A 21,897-nucleotide genomic window follows, 5' to 3' on the forward strand; every position below is an offset into this window, starting at 1 on the left:
TCCCACTTCAGCTCAGGTCATGATCTTACAGTTTGTGAGTTCAAGCCCCACAGTGCAGAGCCTGCTTCGGATGCTCTGTCTGCCCCACTCACACTCACATTCTCTCAAAAATGAAGAGATGTTAAAAAAAAAAAAAATCAAATCTACAAATCTACAAATTTGTGTAGAGTCCAAAATATAAGCAGAATGAAATAAACACAATAGAAAAAATAATTCTGACAAATCTGATACAATTTACAAATGTACCAGATAGACTAGACTGCTCACACACAAACACACATACATTAATAATCCAAAAAAGTAAAATAGAGAAAAGTGACAAAACAGCATTGTCACCAAAAAATACAAAGTTAATAATGTAGCACTTTCACTATTAAATTAAAAAAAAAACTCTTCGACTTATTACCAGAAATTCTCATTTCTCACTTCTAGAAAACTTGGAAAATACACAAAAATATAAACAAAAGCAATTCCAAAAATCTTCCACATAAATACAGCCACTTTTAAAGTATGTATATATTCATATTTACTAGATATATGAATCTACATGCTAAATGAAGGAAACTGAACGATCAGTAAGAGTCCTACCACTCAAGAACAGCAAGATGAAAGTATGCTCCTATGGAGCTGGTTATAATGCTGTACCGCTCCCTTGGAAATGTGTACTTGCTTCACTCAACAAATTGTGTCCCTGCTATATGCCAGCTATTGTACTAAGTGGTGAGAATAAAAATTAAATTGGCTTAAGAAACTGTCTAGTAAAAAAATAAATAAATAAATAAACAATGATAATAAAGAATGACGGCTGCGAGGACAGAGGTATGTCAACAACCTCAGAAACTAAGTCTCCGAGTCACACTGCCTGGTCGAGCCAGACCCTACTCCTTACACCAGACGTCCATCATCAGAGGACAGCAATAACTGTCAGAAACCTAAGAAACAGACAGTTATGCTATGAGATTTAACACACTCAACTCATTTTTAATACCTAGTAAACGTATAACTTCACAGTTTTTAATCTAGGGATTTATGGACCACACAGCATCTTTACATTACACAACTAAGTTCTATCCAGATGGAAACAAAGGAGTTTCGATTAGTGCTCAGAAACATTAACAACATGACATTAAAGAGATTCTAAGCATATCATTCTTACTGCATGTCCAGCAAGGACATTCAAATAATAATCACAGCTTACCTATATGACCAACTTTAACTTTAAATGGTACATCCAGTTGACTCTACAAAATATATATACAAAATGTTAGTATATATACAGGTCAACAAAACAGAAGACTATTTTTTGTTCCCAAAATTAAAGGGTTAAAGTTAACTTTCACCTTCTCTTTACCTTCAACACTTATTTAAAATTTGTCAATACTTAATTACATGTAATATTATTCTCAACTAATAACATTCAGGGAGACAGATCATTTTTAAATAAGTATTCCAGTAATACAGACCACCTAAGTTAGTCTTACCAAACCCATACTGCTTTTATATTGTCTGAGGGGAAAATAAGGTAGGAAATTTCACTATGAGTTTGTCTGTACAGGGAAGTTATAAAATTGCATTTTGCAAAAAATCTCCTCAAAAGAATTTCTCCCCATCCAATGGGACAAATGACAACCTTTTCGATAAGTGGGGCTGATTAAACTGGACATACACACACAAAAGAATGAGGTTAAACCTTTACCTTAAAACCATATATAAAAATTCAAAATGAACGTTAAGACCTAAACATAACTAAAACTACAAAACCCTTAGAAGAAAACATATGGTAAAATCTTCTTGATAATAGATTTGGCAATGATTTCTTAGATAGCACACCAAAGACACAAACAACAAAAGAAAAAAATAATAGATGGATTAAATTTCACCAAGATTAGAAACTTCAGTGCATCAAAGGACGCTATCAACAGTCATACAGCAGCACAAAGACTGGGGGTAAATTTTGCAAATCATGTATCTGATAAGGGTAACTAATCAAGAATATATAAAGAAATACAATTCAAACAAGCAAACAAAAACAAAAAGTCAGCAACTATTTTCAATAGACATGTCCAAAGAACATATACAAATGGCCAATAAGCACATGAAAAAAATGCTCAGCCTCACTAGTTATGAGGGAAATGCTAAGAGAAACCAAAATGAGATACCACTTTCTATTAGGATGGGTATAATCTGAAAATCAAAACTAGTGCCTATCTGGCTCAGCTGGTAGAGCATGTGACTGATCTTGGGGTCCTAAGCTTGAGCCCCACCACTGAGTATTAGAGTATACTTAAGATAAATGGAAAAAAATTTTAAGTTAATAAATGTTAGCAAGGATGTGGAGAAAGTGGAAACTATATGCACTGGTGGTAGGAATACAAAATGGTTCAACTACTATGGAAAATGCAATGGCAGTTCTTGAAAACATTAAACATATAATTACCAGAAAACCCAGCAATTCCACCAGTAGGCATTTAGCCACGGGGACTGAATAGATACGTGTATGCCGGTGTTACAGCAGCATTATTCCCAGAAGCCAAAAGGCAGAGACAACTTCAGTGTCTTATCAAGGTATCAATGGATAAACAAAAGATGGTATAAAGATACACTAGAATATTACCCAGTCACAAAATGAAATGTTCTAATACAAACAACAACATGGACAGACCTTAGAAGAATTATGCCACGTGAAATGTGTCAAACACAGTATGACAGACACAGCAGGATTCCACTTATGAAGTACACAAGCAAACTCATAGAAACAGAAAGTAGATTAACGGTTAGCAGGGTCTACAAAGAGCAGGAATGGGGAGTCATTTCTTAATGGTTATAGGATTCTCTATTCCCAATGAAAAAGTTACAGAAAAATGGCATGGCTTAATGACTGTATAACATGTATAACACCACTGAATTCTACAGCAAAAATAAATAAATAAATAAAACTATAGGAAAAAATAAACAAAAACCATGGTATTAAAACTTGAAGACCATTAAAAACATAAATTAACCATTTAAAATAAAAACATAGAAATAAAAAAATTAGAAGTATTTTTAAATTCTGGAAAACTATACTCTCAGTTTGTGCTTTTTAAGGAGATTAAAAGTCTACTTTGTAAAATAGAAATTTTGCAAAAATTATTCTTTAAAAATTTTCATAAGCTTGAATTTAAAATGACAAAGAAAATCAAAAAGTCTATATAGTTAAATGCACTGACATTACACATTTTTTGTACTCAAAACCTACCAGAGCATTTTCTTTAATTTCAAGATTCTTCAAGGCCACAGCTCCTAAAAAAAAAAAAAAAAGATTTAAAAATTAAAATATTAAAGTATTTTTCATTTTAAAAAGGCATATTTTGGGGGTTGCCTCAATGGCTCAGTTAAGCATCTGACACTTGGTTTCAGCTCAGGTCATGATTTCACAGTTTGTGAATCTGAGTCCCACATCAGGCTCTGTGCTGACAGCATGGATCATGCTTAGATTCTCTGTCTTAGCCCACACTCCCACCCCCATACCTCCCCTGCTTGCTCTCTCTTTAAATATACAATTTTAAAAATTAAAAAATTAAAAGGCATACTCAGGGCACCCAGGTAGCTCAATCAGTTGAGCATCCAACTGCTGCTCAGACCATAATCTCAGGATTAGTGAATTCGAGCCCCATGTCAGGCTCACTGCGGTCAGCTCACAGCCCACTTTGGATCCTCTGTTCCCCTCTCTCTCCCCCTCTCTCCCACTCATGCTCTTTCTCTCAAAAATGAATAAACACTTAAAAATAAATAAATAGGCATACTTCATTCTTTAAATTCCTAAAAACATACAATCTTCCAAAAGTAAATCAGAAATAAATAGAAAATTTGAACTGATTACTAGCAAGGAAATTGAATATGTAATCACAAAACCCACAAAAAGCAAAAGTCCAAGACCAGATGGCTTCAAAGGTAAATTCTACCAAACGTCTAAAGAGTTAATACCTATTTTTCTCCAACTATTCCAAAAATTCCAGAGAGGAAAACTTCCAAATTCATTCTACGAAGCCAGCAATACCGGATACCAAAAACAAAGACATTAACAACAACAACAAAAAAAAGCCAGTATTACTGATGAACACAGATACAGAAATCCTCAACAAAATATTAGCAAACCAAATCCAACAATACATTAAAGAAAATCCCTGACCACAATTGAGTAGGAGTTAGTCCACAGATGCAAGGGTGGTTTAATATTTACAAATCAATGTGATACCTCACATTAACAAAAGGGATAAAAGCCCTATGATCACCTCAATAAATGCAGAAAATTTCTGTGACAAAATGCAACATCTATTAATAATAAAACAAAGTAGATTTAGAGCAAACATACCTCAATATAATAATGACCATATATCAAAAACCCAGAGCTAATTAACATTATACTCAGTGGTGAAAAACTAAGATTTCCCTCTAAAACCAGGAAAAAACAAGGATCTCCACTCTCTCCGCTTTTATTCAACATAGTACTGGAAATCTTAATCACAGTACTCAGACAAGAAAAAGAAATAAAAGGCATTCAAATTAGCAAGGAAGAAGTAAAACTCACTACTTGCAGAGGACATGATATACTATATAGAAAACCCTAAAGACTCCATCAAAAAAAAAAAAAAAACCCAACTTTTAGAACTGATAAATGAATCCAGTAAAGGTGCAGGATACAAAATTAATATGCAGAAATCTACAGCATTTCTATATGGTAATAATGAAGTAGAAGAAAAAAATTAAGAAAACGATTCCATTTACAATTCACCAAAAATAAGAAAATACCTAGGAATAAACCCAACCAAACCCTAATGAGAGAAATTGAAGAAAACACTAATAGGAAAATATTCCATGCTCATGGATTGGAAGACTATCATTAAAATCTCATTACAAAAAGCAATCTATAGGTTCAACACAATCCCTATCAAAATATTAACTGCATGTTTCAAAGAACTAAAACAAATAATCCTAAATGTGTGTGGAACCAGAGAAAAGCCTGAACAGCCAAAGCAATCTTGAGAAAGAACAAAGCTGGGGGTATCATTATCCCAGATTTGAAGATGCACTATGAAGTTGCAGTAATCACAACAGTATGGTACCGGCACAAAAACATACACATAGATCAATGGAAGAGAACAGAGAGCCCAGAAATAAACCCACACTTATACCGTCAATTAACCTATCACAAAGGAGAAAGAATATACAACGGAGAGGAGACAGCCTCTTCACAGATTGCACATGAAAACTGGACAGCTACTGAAAAAGAATGAAACTGACCCACTTTATTGCAGCATGCATAAAAATAACTCAAAAGTAAATTAAAGACCTAAATGTGCAACCTGAAACCATAAAACCCCTGAAGAAACCACGGACAGTATTTTCTTTGACATTGCTATAGAAACTTTGTTCCAGATCTGTGTCCTAAAGCAAGTAAACAAACGCAAAACTAAAAGATCAAGACCACACCAAAATAAAAATCTTTTCCACAGCAAAGGAAACCATCAACAACAAAACAAAAACAGCCTACTGAATGGGAAAAGATATTTTCAAAGGATATATCCAATAAAAGGTTAATACCCACACTCTATGAAGTACTTATACAATTCAACAGTAAAAACACTAATAATAATCTGCTTTAAACTGGCAGAGGTCCTGAAGAGACTTTTTTCCTCCAAAGAAGACATCCAGATGGCCAAGAAACACAGGAAAAGATGCTCAAAGTCACTCATCATCAGAGAAATGCACATCAAAACCACAATGAGATATCACCTCCCACCTGTCAGAAAGTCTAGAATCAAAAAAACAAGAAATAACAAAGTGTTGGTGGGAATGTGGAGAAAAAGGAACCCTCATGTACTGTTGGTAGGAATGAAAATTGGTACAGCTGCTATGGAAAACAACATGGCGGGTCCTCGAAAAATTTTTAAAAAGAGATACTACATGATCCAGGAATTCCACTACTGTGTATTTACCCCCCCAAGAAAACCCACGAATTCAAAAAGATATATGCAGCTCTATGTTTACTGCAGCCTTATTTATAATAGGTAACATATGGAAGCAACCTAAGCGTCCATCAGTAGATGAATACATACACGTACACCTGCACGCAAATGTTACTCAGCCATAAAAAAGAATGAGATCTTGCCATTTGCGACAGTACGGATGGACCTAGAAGGTATTATGCTATGTGAAATAAGTGAGAGAAAGACAAATACCATGATGTCACTTATATGTGTAATCTAAAAAACAAACCAATGAAACAAAAAAACCATACTCAAATACACAGAACAAATTGATGGCTGCTAGAGGAGAGATAGGTCAGGGGGATAGGCAAAATAAGTGAAGGTGATTAAGTACAAACCTCCAGTAATAAAATAAGTCATAGAAATGAAAAGCACAACAAAGAGAATACAGTCAATAATATTGCACAAATGTCTGATGACAGATGGTGGCTATGCATAGGGTGAATACGGAGTAACATACAGAACTGTGGAATCAATATGCTATATACCTGAAACTACACAGAGCATTAAGATGATTAGTTTCATGTTATATTTCACATTTTTTTAAGTGGTGGAGATGTTACAAGAGAAATACTTTCTCAGGCAAACAAAAACTGATGGCATTTTCTTTGCCAGACCTCCCTTCCAAGAAATTTTAAGTTTTCACAGAGAAAGAAAGAAATTTAGGTCAGAAACTTAGATCTATAAGAGCATTAGAAAAGAAATAAAAGTAAAATTAAGCCATTTATTTTATTAATAATCTAATGGAAAACTGTTCAAAATAATAATAATAGCAACAGTCCACTGGGTAGGTACAGCTTATGGGTAAGTGAAATAAATGGCAGCAATGTTATATGAAGCCAATGGAATGGAGTAAAATACTTTTAAAATGTGCCTCTACTGTCTCTGAAGCAATATAGCTTTATTTGATTGGACTTCAATTGGTTTCATTTTTTTGTTGCTGCTGTTGTTGTTTACCAATTTATTTTGAGAGAGCAAATGAGGAGGGGAGGGGCAGAGAGAGAGGAAGAGAATCTCAAGGGGGCTCGGTGCTATCATTGCAAAGCCAGATGTGGGGCTCAAACTCATGAATCATGAGATCATGATCTCAGCTAAAGTCAAGAGTTGGATGTTTAACCAGCTGAGCCACCCAGGTGCCCTAGACTTAGATTAGTTTTAAATGTATACTGCAATCACAAAGCACCCACTAAAAAAATAATAAATAAAATATAAATGTGAGAAGTATAACTGACATATTAGGAGAGGAAAATAATAAAATTATAGAAAATGCTCAATTAAAACCAGAAGAGGCAGAAAAAGAGGGGACTCTTAAAAAGCAAAGATATACATGCAAGAAATAGAAAAGAGCTTCAAATATAATAACCATCAACCCAACCATATTAATAACCACTTTAAATATAAATGATTTGAATATACCAATGAAAAGACAAAACTTGACACCATGCATAAGAAAAACAAAACCCAACAATAAGATGTCTGCAAGAAACCCACTCTAAATTTTTTTTTAATGCTTTATTTATTTCTGAGACAGAGCATGAGCAGGGAGGGGCAGAGAGAGAGGGAGACACAGAATCAGAAGCAGGCTCCAGGCTCTGAGCTGTCAGCACAGAGCCCGAGGCGGGGCTCGAGATCATGACCTGAGCCAAAGTCAGAGGCTTAACTAACTGAGCCACCCAGGTGCCCCAAGAAACCCACTCTAAACATAAAAGCATAAACAAATTAAAAGTAAAGAGATCTAATTAAAATTTGCAGAACATTTCTTTCAATAATACCAGAATACATATTCTTTTCAAGTTCACACAGAACATTCACCACAAAAATCCAAACTCTGGGCCATAAAACATAATAACAAATTAAAAGTAATAAAAGTCATAATTTGTTTTCAGACCACAATGGACTTAAACTAGAAATTGGCAACAAAAAAAGTTAGAAACTCCCAAAATACCTGAAGATTTGGTAAATACTAATTTAAAATAACATAGAAGTCAAAGAAGTCTCAAACTGAAAAGTATCTTGAATCAAATGAAAATACAGCTGTCAAAATTTGACATGCAGCAAAAGCAGGGCTTAGAAAGAAATTTGTAACACTGAATGCATTGATTAGAAAAGAAGAAAGATCTAAAATCAATAATCTAGCTTCACCTTAGGAATCTAGAAAAAGAAGAGCAAATTAAATCCTAAGTAAGCAAAAGAAGAGTTAGAGCAAAAATCAATGAAATTCAATACAAAAAAACTGAGAGGAAAACCAATGAAACCAAAAAATGGCTCTCTGAAAAGATCAATAAAATTGATAAACTTTCTAGCCAGGTTAACTATGAAAGAAAAGACACAAATTACTAGCATCACAAATGAAAGGAAGGGCCATCATTATTGATTCTATGGACAGTAGATAATAAAGTAATACAAACATACCCACAAAAGCTGTAACAATTCCTCAAAAGATATATTCTGGCAAAACTCACAGGAGATAAAAAGATACCGAAATAGGCCTGTACCTATTAAAGTCATTGATTCAATAAGTAATAATCTTTCAAAACTGAAAGCATAATGCCCAGATAGTTTCACTAATGTTCTACCAAACATTTGAGGAAAAAATGATACTAAGCCCCAATGATCTCCTCTCGCAAACAGAAGCAGAGAACACTTCTGAACTCACTTCTCGAGGTCAGCATTACCCTAATACCAAAACCAGATAAACACATTACAAGAGAAAAAGAAAAGCTACAGGCCACTATCTCCCATGAACATAGATGCAAAAATGCTCAACAAAGTATCAAATTGAATCCAACAATGTAATTATACACCAAAACGGGGTGGGGGTGGGGGGGATTTATTCCAGGTATCAAAGGCTTGTTCAACATACAAAAATCAATTAATGTAATCCATTATATCAACAGGCTGAAGAAGAGAAATCTTAATGATCTTATCAATAGACATAGAAAATCCAGTTTACAAAACACAATACACACTCTTGGAGGAAAAAAAAAAAAAAAACACTTTCAGCAACCCAGGAATAGTGGTATAGGTATGTATAGAAGAAGAAAAAAAAAATCAGAATATTGATGCCTCTGGAGATGGGCCAAAAAAAGTTTGAGTGTGATGGATATTTTGTTATCTTGATCATCATAACTATTTCCCAAGCGCATACATGTCAAGATTTACCAAACTGTAGACTTTAAATATGTGTGTTTTACTATGTTTCAGTAAAGCTGTTAATACATAATTAGTAGTACCATGTAGATTACAGATATGTGATGTGGACTGTAAAATCTTTTAATTCTGTATGTTTAATATGTTTCATAATAAAACGTTCCCCTCTCAAGTCTAACATTCTATAAAAGTTCCTCAGAATGTAAAGGTAAAAATAATATTTAAGGAATTAGAATTGGTAATTACCACTAGATTTCAACAAACATCTGTTAGCTCTCCCATTATATTCCTTTCACAGACAAATGACTCCTTCAAATCAGGAATTGTGCCCTGACTGAACCTTGATCTTCCTACAGAACCACTAGTGGGGTATGCAGTAAGTGGCCACTGGCCATTAAATTCTATTATAAAGAGAAAACTGGGAAAGTAACATTGCAAAAAAAATAAAATATCCTTGTTAAAATAAAACAAGAAATTGGTTTCTAACGCTATTTAATACTATTAGGTAGAACAACCACCACCAAAAAAAACCCCTGCAAATTTATGAATATTATAATTTTAGAGAAAACAGGAATGAGTTCTATTACATGAGCCACCTTTATTACTGCTTCTGCCTCTGAATTTCTAACACTTTTGCCCTCAAAGTGCTCTTAAAATGCACCTAGTTGTACAACACAATCTGTTTAAAACAAAGAAAAGAAAAGAAAAAGACTTTGGTGCCCTACTCCAGATAAATGAATATAAGTCTGGAAAGCAGTTCAGAACTCTGTATCTCTAAGGAACACATCTGGCTGATTCTGATGCAGCTAGCTCTTGAAGGAAACACGAAAAACCAGCTTAGAAAAGGTGGGGGATTAATGTCAGACGAATCAATGAAGTACTACCACCTCCCTAAGTAGATGACGTATAAAATGGGTGGGTCAGTAGCAGTGTATAAAAATATATATTTTATCAACATCAAGATTCCTCAAGAGTGTGAGATAAAGCTCAATCCCCCATTCTGCCTCACAAAATAGAGGCTTCCAGCAGTCTATTTCCTCTAGGGCCAAGTATAGTAGCATCATTCTGCTACATTATAATTAAATACGTTTTAGAAACTCTTCATTCATATATAACAATGTTTCCAAGGAAAAATGGATTCTAATTTCCAAAGAAACATCTCAAATTTTCAGAGCACTACCCATTATTAGGTTTGAAATCATCCATGTAATTCCTGAACACTAATTAACACTATTAATATGCTGAGTGAAATTAGCTAGATTATTACAGACATCTAGCAAAAGCATACGTTTAAATCCAAGAGGTCCTTCTGACATTAGACTGTAAAATATTAACTCCATAATCTTAACAATTTTCCTATGCATCACCTAGTTTCTATTATTGAAAATTTCAAATAACTTTTTAAAAGTTTATTAAAATTACTGCTTTTTAAATTCTCAAAAGAGGAGCACCTGGGTGGCTCAGTCCGGCTCTGGGCTGACAGCTCAGAACCTGGAGCTTGCTTCAGATTCTATGTCTCTCTCTGTCTCCACTCACACTCTGTCTCTTGAAAATAAGCACTAAAATTTTTTTCAAATAAATTCTCAAAGGATTTTTTTTAAAACAAAAAGCTCCTATTTAAAGCTTCACTAACGGCAAGTGGGTAGCTCAGACAGGTGAGCATCAGACTCTTGATTTCAGGTCCAGTCATGATCCCGCATCACACTCCGAACTGAGCATGGAGTCTGTTTAAGATTCTGATTCTGTCTCTCGGGGCGCCTCGGTGGTTCAGGAGGTTAAGCGACTGACTTGGTCTCAAAGCATTTCACAGTTCGCAGGCCCAAGCCCTGCATTGGATTATGTGGTGACAGCAGAAAGCCTGCTTCAGATCTTCTGTCTCCCCTCTCTGCCCCTTCCCTGCTCATCACTCTCTCTCAAGTATTTAAAAAAAAAAAAAAAAAAAAAAGATTCTCTCTCTGCCTCCCTCCCTTCTTATACTCTCTTAAAACAAATAAAGCTTTGCTTATCAAAATGTCACTTCTATACATAAAACACTGATATGTTATTTTAAAATTTTCATAAACACCGAGTTAGAGGAATCCCACCACCTGATTTCAAGACTTACTATTAGCTAGAGTTATTAAGACAAGAGTGGTATTGGCAAAAGGATGGACACACATTATTGAAAGAGATGACAATGCAAAAATAAGCCCACACAATACAAAGCCCATTTTTTTTTTTACAGATGTACAAATATAATTCTATGAAAAACGGATTTTTTTCAGCAAATGGTACAACTGAACATTTGCATCCACATGCAAACAAAGCAATGTCAGCTTTCAACATACACAACTTATAGAAAAATGGATCAGAAATCTACATGTAAAATATAAAATTATATCTTATTTAAGAAAACAGGAGAAAATCTCTGCGATTTCAGGGAAGGCAAAGATTTCATAGATACATCAAAACCATGACTTGTGAAAAGTTTTTGCTGAAGTGGACTTGATAAAAATTTAAAACTTTTGCTTCGCAAAAGACAAACTTGGAAGAGACTGGGAGAAAATATTTTCAAATTTCCCGACAAAGAGACTCCTATCCATAACATGTAAAGAACTCTCAACACTTAACAATAAGAAAATACTTAGGAAGAGTTTAGCAGTACTATAAAAAGTCTGAGTGACCATATGACTCAGCAATTTCAATCCTAGGCATATACTCAAGAAAATTTAGAACATACACCCACAAAACACTTGAACATGAATGTTCGCAGCAGCATCACTCATTAAAACCAAAAAGGAAGAATAATTTAAATGTCCATCAACTGATGAATGAATAAATGAAATGTGATATATCCATACGATGGAATGTTATTCAGTCATGAAAAAAACTGATACTTCCTACAACATCAAGCTTGAAAATATAAATTTAAGTGAACAAAGCCAGAAACAGAAGGCCATGTACATTGCATGATTACATTTAAGTGAAATGTCCAGAATTGGTGACTCTATAGAAAACAAAGTATATTGGAAGTTGCTGCAGGTGGGGTTGGATTTTGAGAGTGACTGCTAATGGGTATGAGGTTTATTTTGGGGGTGTTGAAAATGCTCTGGAATTACTGGCGATAGTGGCACAATTGTGTGATTATACTAAAAAAACACTCAATTGTACATCTTAAAAGGGTAAATTTAAGATGAAAAGTAAAGCATAGGGAATGCCGTTAACAATACTGTAATAACAACCCTCTGGTTGGCTCAGTGGGTAGAGCATGTGATTTTTTTTTTTTTTTAGGTTTTTTATTTATTTTTGAGAGACAAAGACAGTATGAGCAGGTGAGGGTCAGAGAGAGAGGGAGACACAGAATCTGAAGCAGGCTCTAGGCCCTGAGCTAGCTGTCAGCACAGAGCCCGACTCGGGGCTTGAACCCATGAACCATAAGGTCATGACCCAAGCCGAAGCTGGACGCTCAACCGACTGAGCCACCAGGCGCCCCAGCATGTGATTCTTAATCTGAGGGTCAGGAGTTTCAGCCCCATGTTGGGCATGGATCCTACTTAAAAAAATGAAAATAAATTATTTTTAATTTACTAAATAATACTGTAATAATGTAAAGGGACAGATGAAAACTCTTATCATGGTGAGCATTACATAACCTTTAGAAATGTTGAATCACTACTGTACACCTAAAACCAATAAAATATTGTATGTCAGCTTCGTTAATAAATGACATTTTTAAAATGGTGTTTTAAAATACCATTTTAATGGTATGTCAATTGAACCTGAATAGAAAAAGAAAAAAAGCCAATTAAAAGGAGCAAAAGATTTGAACACTTTCCCAATGAAACTGTAAAAACAGCAAAGAACAGGAGAAGATGCTCAACGTCTTTAATCACTAGATACACAAAATAAAAGCACAATACTTTAGCACTACATACCTAGTAGAATGGCTAAAAAGGTTTTTAAATGTCAATACTAAGTGCTACTGAGCACTCAATGCTTACTCTACACAATGCTGCTGGTGAGACTGCAAAATGGCACAGGAACTTTTAAAAGCAGCTCCTTAGTTTCACATAAATATTAACTTACCATAAGGCCTCACAATTGCACTGAAGTAGTAACTGAAAACCGAAAATTCATGTTCACACAAAAACCCTTACATGGGTGTTTATTAGCAGCTCTGTGCATAATGGCTAGAAACAAAACAGCAAACATTTCTAACACATTCATACAATAAAATACTACTCAAAACTACAGGAATGAAATACTGGTGCATGTAACACATGAAGGACTCTCAAGTTCATTTTGTGTAAAAAGTCAAAGGAGTGAAATTAAGTAAAAGCAGAAGGCCCCAAAAGCTATCTACCATATAATTCCATTTACATGGCACTCAAGAAAAGACCAGACTCTAGGATGGAAACAGATGGGTGGTTGCCAGGAGAAATGGGGGTAGGGAGGGGTGGACTAAAAAGGGGCAGCAGAGGGAATTTCGGTGTCTTGATGGATCTTTTTGGCATGATGATCGTGGACGCATTCCTTAACACTGCATTTGTCAAGAAAGGCAGAACTTTACATCCCGAGTGACTTTCACAGTAGGTAAATTTTAAACAAATGCATCCACAAATCACACTCTACAACACACCTCCGCACTCCACACACCTCCGCAGCACCCCTCCACTACAGATCAACACACACCACAAACTGTTTTCGAGGCTACCTTCTGAAGAGGGAGAAGACAGACTGCATTAGTTTCGCTCTGCAAATGAGAAGCAGAACAAATTAAACAATCTTCACGTTCCTGAAACTAGTCGGAGATGCTGCGCTAGCGCGCAGGTCCCTACTTCGTGCACACCGGCGGTAGCGCGGTGCCAACCACGGACACCAACAGCGGTTAACAAGAGGTCCTCGCCACCAAACTAATCACCTACTCACGCTCTGTCGTCAAGGAGGGGGGAAAAAATCAAGATAAACGACTGTCTTAGGAGACGGCTGAAAGTGTGAGCACATTAACCGTTAAAGCAAAAATAATAAAATTAGCCCTAACCTAATTAGCCCTAGCCTAAGAGATTCCCTTCCATTTACAAAGGATGTTTAAAAAGGGTACCCTACAAAAACAGAGGGCAGCACTAACAACGAGGCTCCGAATAAGATACCGCACCAGAGTGCATGGATACAAAGAGCCCCGTTCCTCCCCCTCTTTTGTGGGTCCGAGACGTTGCACAGCGCACCTGGTTTCTAACAACGCACTCAGACCCACAAAAACCCAGAGCCTTACAAACGTGACACACTCCCGCATCAGGCCGCGAACTGGAAACACCTGACCAACCCTTTGGGCTGACCGTGCACAGAAGTTTCGCTTTCAGTTATCAGCAGGAGCCGGGCCGGCCACCCGGAAAGCAGGTGGCCTGGCCAGGAATTGGAGGGACCGCCAAGACACCACGGTGTAGCCTCACGCCCAGGCTGGGGAAGGAAGAGGGCGTCTTCGGGCACAACGCCTGGCCTGCACGTGCGAGCCAACGTGCGACACTCCGTGGGCTCTCTCGAGCCGTCGCCATAAGCCGCCGGGGGTGTACCAAACGACAGGGATGGGACCGAGCCCTCGGGCCTCTCGTGACCTCCCAACGATCCGCGCAGCTGAAGCCCGCCCGCGCGGGGCGACGGGCAGAACAGGGCGCCTGGGCGCACTCGGTCCCCCGCACCCTCGGAGTCCACCGCGGGCCCCCTCAGCCGCCCGGCTCGGAAAAGGGGGACGTTACAGCCCGCACCCCGACCCCAACCCCTTCCTCCCGGAATATAAACAACTTGCGGGCAGAGGCCCTGGAACCGCCGCCAGGCTTTACGTAATTTAACCCCGAGGAGGGCGGCGGCAGGTGGCGGCGCCGAGCGAGCGAGGGGCCCGAGGCCCCCGAAAACCAAGGGCCGGGAGGAAAACGAGATTGAGGGGGTGGCGGCGGCGGCGGCGGTCTCGTTACCTCCCCAGATGCCCAGAGTGAGCTGGGACGTGTCCAGGTTCACCACATAGTCCCCCAAGAACCGGTTCAACACGTCCACGACCACCGACTCGAACACCATTTTCCTCAGCCGCGGTGGACACGGCAGCCGTCCCCCCGCGCTCCTTCTTCCAGCGCCTGACCGCCTGCGCCCTCCCTCGAGGCCGCTCGGTTCACCGGCTCCCGGGCGGCTCCCCCTAAGGCTGCCCCAGTGCCGGACGCGCAGCCACGCCGCGAGCCCTGAGAGGGGCGGAGGCGGCCGCTCGTTCCGCGCGTGCGCAGGACGGACTCTAGGGCGGGGGCGGAGCGCGACGCCGACCTGGACGCGCCTCCCGGAGAAAAGCAAGGGCGGCTGCGCGGCCGCTTCTGTGACGCACGCCCCTTCCTTGAAGAACCCGCCTCCTTTTATTCGTTGGCCCCGCCTCTTCCCCATCGCCTGGCAACGGGATGAGCGGAGGCAGCTGCCAGTTTTTTTCCCGACCCCGCCCCCACTAGCCAACCAGGGTCTGGACCCGTGGCAGGGGCGGGAAGGGGCGCGGCGGTTACACCTGACTAGGAACGCCCCTGGCCTTACAGAGGGGGCGACCCCGCACGCGGACTGGTAGGACCTGCTCCTAAAGAAGGCGTGGGCAGATTCCAGCCCCTTCGCTGTCTGGCTGGAGGCGTCGTAAGGGAGGGTCCCAAGGAGCCCCCCCACACACACATTATTACAGGTTGCGGCGTCAGGCTAGCCCGTGTCTGGACGCCTGTAACTGACCCGCCCCGTGCTTGGAGCGCACGGCCAGGACGCTCTTCGGATGACTTAACGTCCACTGCAGCAAATAGCGCCAGAAAGTGGAAGGGCCATGAAGAGTAAACTCTGTTGGAATGCCACGCCCCCTTTCCTTTCATCTGACTCGGCACTCTTCTTTTGGTCAAGTTATTTACAAGGAGCCTGCTCTCGTCACTTAGAGAGTCCTTTCAGATTCAGAGTTGGAGAGTCAACCAGTCCAGAAACTGCTCGGCGCCCTCCAAGAACTACTGTGAGACCTAGACTCACCCTTACCAGGTGACTTCAACTGAATAAAAATGAGACCCTTCTTTCAACCCCATCCCCCCTCCATTGGATCTTACGTAAGGAATTCAAACGCCTGAGGTCACAGAGACGCCGGATGCGAAGTTTGCAGAACTCTAATGACCACCCTCCTAAGGGCTTAGGATGTAGGAGTGTACTTTGAACTTTTTCTCTTTGCCTACTGAACATGAAAGGGAAACCTCGCGAAAGTGGACTGGCAATGCTAGAAGGAGAGGCGAGGGAGGCTTAGCGCTCAATGTCAATTACAGGGAGCAGTGTCAATTATAGGCCTAACAGAAGAATCTCAGCAGGAAAGAATAATCCATTACGGCCCCCAACTGGGAAGGGACGTTGCATCTCTTATAAGAAATCTACTACCCCTGCAATTCAGCTGATGAGAAACTTTCATCACCCTCAACCCGTCTCCAATTGATGTTTATTCAAATCAAAAGTCATAAGATAATGTCCCCTGGCTTTTGTTTGTAGACTTGCCTGTGGTTTTGCGGTAGCTTGTTTGTCCCATGTTACAATTCTCTGCTGTCCCAAATAAACCCATTTTTTGCTGGTAAAATAACTGGCAATTTTACTTTTCAGGGTAACAGTATCACCAATAAATAATGCCTCTGATGCCTTTCTGTTAATTCCTGTACCATTTTAGTGCTTTTTGTACATAGTCACCTCCGGAGGACCGGGAACCAGCCCACGTACCCCCCAGTCCAACGGTCCCTGAGTAGGTAGTTGGTGTTGGCGAACTATCTATGGGAAAGAAAGAAGACAGACAAAGTGAATGGTGGTAAAGCCACACTTTACTAAGAAAGTCAGTGTCTTTTATGCCATAGGGGTTTACACATTTTTTTTTCTCTTTAATGATTACAAAGCTTATGGTCCTTGAGAGAGTAAAAACATGCTCTAGGAAGGATCATTTTTTGTTTATCACGAAAGAACAGCCATGAGAACAGAAGTAAAAAACAGGAACGAGGGAGTCTGTCTCTCAAAGATTCTTCTTTTCTTCAAGGTCCTTTAGCAGTTATGTCTGGGCAAGATGCTTATCATTCAAGGGGTTAATTTTAGACAGAGGTTTGTGTTTGCCCCAACAGCAGGCAATGAGCTGGGAACAGAAATAATGCAAGGGAAAGCAGGTGCCACTAACTGACCCAAGTTGATTCAAAACTTAAAACTATATGCCTTTTTTGCTTTTGCAAAGCAATGAGAAAAATCATAGGTTAAATAGAAGCCACATATGCAGCCCAGGAGGCCAAATGTCACTTCACAGTTTTTCGACTTGTTCCACAACTTCCCAAATTTTTCTCCTGCTCCCTGGAGGCATAGCCATCAGTGGTTGCTTATGTAGATTCTCCTGTGTCCCTTAGGCCTGGCCATCAACAGTCGCTCTATGGGAGATTTTTTGGCCTGCTGGGCCCCAACAGTCACCCAATTTTTTTTTTTTAAGGTTAAGGTTTGCCTTTGCAAGTAGAATGCCTGGCCAAAAAACAAAAAAAGCATTAAATCTCATTTTACATGAGTTCATAAATTATTTTCAGGTAATTTCATATTCGAAGGGCCTTTATTATGTCACCAATTCAATCTCTTAATCTTAACAATAACAATCAGGATGTTAGGGATTGATCCAACGTGACATATTAACGTTCGGCAGGAACAGAGCTGGAACCTGGCATTTCTGACTGACTCCACTCTGCCACCCCACCTGATTCTCTTTGCATTTGACTAACAACATTGGAAATCTACCTCAGAATACCCATCTATGGAAACTGCTAGAGTACAAAATGCCCAGAAAAGGGAAAAACCCATAATGAAATGTTTTGCTACTATAGCATTACTTAGAAGTCAGATGGACAGTAGCTGTAAATTCCACTATTAAATCTAGCACCATGAATTTAAAGTGCAAGAACTCCAGAACTCAGTCCAAAAGTACATCTTAAATAGCTTGCAAACACTTCATGCTAGTTTTCTATAATCCAGGAAAAGCCTGTCCATTTGGATGGTGAAGCAATGTGTTGCTGAAAATTTGGAACTATAAGCATTTCATTGTGAAAGAGAGCAATGAAAGAAATTCTGCCAGAAAAAGTGTTAGGAACATATAAGATGCAGAGTATAACTGAATTCTTATCTAGTTTTAGGTACTGCATCATAAACATGCATTTCCTTTTTTTTTTTTAACATTTATTCATTTTTGAGAGAGACAGAGCATGAGCGGGTGAGGGGCAGAGAGAGAGAGGGTGACACAGAATCCGAAGCAGGCTCCAGGCTCTGAGCTGTCAGCACAAAGGCCAACGTGGGACTCAAACCTATGGACTGCGAGATCATGACCTGAGCCTAAGTCGGATGCCCAACCGACTGAGCCACCCAGGCACCCCAGCATTTCCTAATTACAGAAAAGTACAATTTTGCAGTCATTCCTCTTGTTGCTTAATCCATCTGAGAAAGTTTGTAAGAAATGTCATCATGTAAAAGATACGTATACTTACTAAACCATTAAACCAAGTATCTGTTGGCACTTGAAAAGTAAGTCCAAGGACTGCCAAAAAAAGAAAAATGTCCCAAGTTTCAAATTTGGGACTAGTGTAAAGTGTTTTTCTCCTCCAGATCATAATTAAAATGCTGTACTTCATTGTTTGATATTAGAAAAAATTTTTTTGCATGAACCCTAAATGCAATATCATCCAACTTTACAATAAAGCCCTTACTTTGCAAGTAGGATTTGCCGTTTTATACTTAGTTTACATGCCACAGCTTTCCATCTGTGAAGTTTGGGCATGCGGGCAGATATCTTGGACATTTTTTCCTATAATTAATTCCTCTGTCCACAAGTAAACATCATTTGTGTACTGTTTGTCCTGACCTCATTCCCCAAGCAAGGTTAACATTGTGGTAGCATGCTAGATGACCAGATAGCAAAGCCGTTGAAGCAGACCACATTCCCAAACACATTCTGTTCCTGGAGGAACAGTTCTACAAGACAGCCATTTTACAGAAAAGCTTTTACTGAGCTCGCCTCAAAAAGCCCTGTGCTCCCACCTCAGTTAATGGTTTAAAAATAGAAACAGTTTGGGGCACTGGGTGGCTCAGTCAATCTGAGCCACAAGCCGTGAGTTCAAACCCTGCATCAGGCTCTGTGCTGACAGCTCAGAGCCTGGAGCCTGCTTCGCATTCTGTGATCTCCTGTCTCTCTCTGCCTCTCCTCAGCTCATTCTCTGTCTCTCAAATGTAAATAAACTAGGGGCGCCTGGGTGGCTCAGTCGGTTAAGCGGTTAAGCGTCTGACTTCGGCTCAGGTCATGATCTCATGGTTTGTGGGTTCGAGCCCCACGTCACACTCTGTGCTGACAGCTCAGAGCCTGGAGCTGCTTCGGATTCTATGTCTCTCTCTCTCTCTCTGATCCTCCCCTGCTTGCACTGTCTCTCTCAGTCTCTCAAAAATAAATTTAAAAAAACATAAAATTTTTAAAAAATGAAAATAATTTAAAAAATAAAGTAAATTAAAATATAAACAATTAAAGGTTATTTCAATTTATGTCTTCCAAAGCCTTAGGAAAAAAAAGAAAAATTTGTTGGAAAGGTGATATAAGTAAAAGTTTGAGAAATTTACAAGAACCTTATTCAGGCAGTGTAGGTAAAAATGTAAATCAATACAATTTTTCTAAAGGCAATTTATAAACATCTACAAACTGATATATACATATTTTTGGTACAGATGTATATTTATATGTACATATTCACATATGTAACAACACATATATGACTTTTGACTCAACAATCCCACTTCTATTGATTTACTCTAAAACGTAAAAATTTAAAAAGCTGTCCCCACAAGAACATTCATTAAAGCATTACTCATAACAGCCAAAAATTAGAAGAAGCTAAATATCAATAAGGAAGCTGGTTAAGTGCACAGGCCCACACACACACAAACACACACACATACACGTTCAATGGGTTACTATGCAGGCTTTAAAAATGATAATGCACATCTGTGGAAGTGCTTGTGAGAAACTAGACACAGAGTAACGTCATACTGATAATATAAATTATGAACATATTTTAACTGTGCAGAGACTGTATATATATATAAATATACACACATATATATACACACACAAAAATAAATGTGAAAGTATGCCCACCAACTGTTAACAGTGATTAGATGGTGAAACTTTGGTCATGGGTATTGTCTCTGTTCTTTCAAGGTCTTTTTTTTACAGTGAGCCTGGATTTCTTTTCCCCAAAACAAAAAGAGCTATTAATATTGTAAGATTACTACAAAGTGTAAGACTTTTCTTACCATGCTAATTAAAATGTTTTTAGTCTTAAGCAAATCAGCTTTGGAGATCGTGAACCATGGAAATTGAATTTCATTACATTTAACTATATGCTCTACACTTGGAACATTAAAAAATCAGATGTAAAGTTCATTGGTTACTCTAAATTGCTGTAGAGGGAAGTATCAGAAATGTTATTATATTGTATATTCTTTTATAATCCTTTGGGAAAATTGCTCTCCCAAAATTAGAGCCAACTGACGTTTGTGAGCAAGTTCTCTACCCTGGTGGCAAACTGATATAAAGATTTGTATGAACTTTCAAAAGGCTGCCAAAATACATGAATAGACATAAATATGGAAAATAAGCACATTAAAATATATTTGATATTATCAGTTATTGGGGCAATGAGAATTAAAAACATAAATGATATATATTACTATATATAAACCAGCATGGTAAGAAAAAATGTGGTAATACCAAGTGCTGGTGAGGATGTGGAGAAAATGGATCACATGTGCATTTGTTGTGAGAATGTGAAATTGTATAGCTGTGCTCTGGACAATTTCTAAAACAAAAAACTAAACTAAATATGTACCTACCATATGAACCAGCAATTGTACTTCCTGACATTTATCCTAGAGAAATGAAAACTGTGTTCCCACAAAATCTTATACAAGAATGTTCATAGCACTTTAATTCATAATAGACAAAAACCAAAAATGACCCAAAAGCTTTTCAACAAATGAATGGAAACAGACTGTATGTAGTATATCCGTACTGTGGAATACGACTCAGCAACAAAAAAGGAATGAACTATTGATGCTATAAACAATCTGGATAAATCTCAGAGCATTCTGCTGATTCCATTTACAAAATAGTCTTGAAAAAACAAAATTATAGAGATAGAAAACAGATTAGCGTTGCCAAAGGTTAGTAGGGGGAGGAGGGACAGGTGTGGCTACAAACAGTTGATAGGGAGGAGCCTTGTGTTTATGGAGCACTTATGTATCTTGATTGTGTTAGTGGCTAAATAAAATTGCATAAAACTACATACACACACAAACACACACACAAATGAGAGCATATAAAATGCGTGAAAACTGAATAAGCTTGGATGGTACCAATTTATTTTATATCCTATTCTGATACCACAGTTCAGTTATGCAAGATGTTACCATTCGGGGGAACTGGGTGAAAGGTACAAGGGACCTCCCGGTACGCTTTTTGCAACTCTCTATAAATGTATAATTATTTTGAAGGAATTTTCTTAAAGGCTCTGATAATTTAGGGTCTACTAGGAAGTGCCCCTGGGAATGAGTGAGCCTGAGCGGTAAAAGATTCTACATGATGTTTTAATATCCCTGTGCAGGGTGGTTGGTAAGATGTTCTGATAGGAAAAGTATTTGAACGTGACGCCTT

The 21,897-nt window shown here is 38.5% G+C and overlaps 1 protein-coding gene across 1 annotated transcript in view; it reads right to left on the reverse strand.

The window, feature by feature from the left end:
* Positions 1-15,415, reverse strand: part of VPS13A (vacuolar protein sorting 13 homolog A) — a 223,031-nt gene extending 207,616 nt beyond the window's left edge. The window contains exons 1-2 of the mRNA XM_029919678.1: positions 15,128-15,415; positions 3,239-3,282 (exon numbers count right to left, since the gene is read on the reverse strand). Of these exons, the coding sequence (XP_029775538.1) occupies positions 3,239-3,282; positions 15,128-15,227 (144 nt within the window). The 5' untranslated portion in view covers positions 15,228-15,415. The remainder of the gene's footprint in view (positions 1-3,238; positions 3,283-15,127) is intronic.
* Between the last annotated feature and the right edge of the window lie 6,482 nt (positions 15,416-21,897).

Source organism: Suricata suricatta, chromosome 13 (genome assembly GCF_006229205.1).
Source record: "Suricata suricatta isolate VVHF042 chromosome 13, meerkat_22Aug2017_6uvM2_HiC, whole genome shotgun sequence".
Lineage (NCBI taxonomy): Eukaryota > Metazoa > Chordata > Mammalia > Carnivora > Herpestidae > Suricata > Suricata suricatta.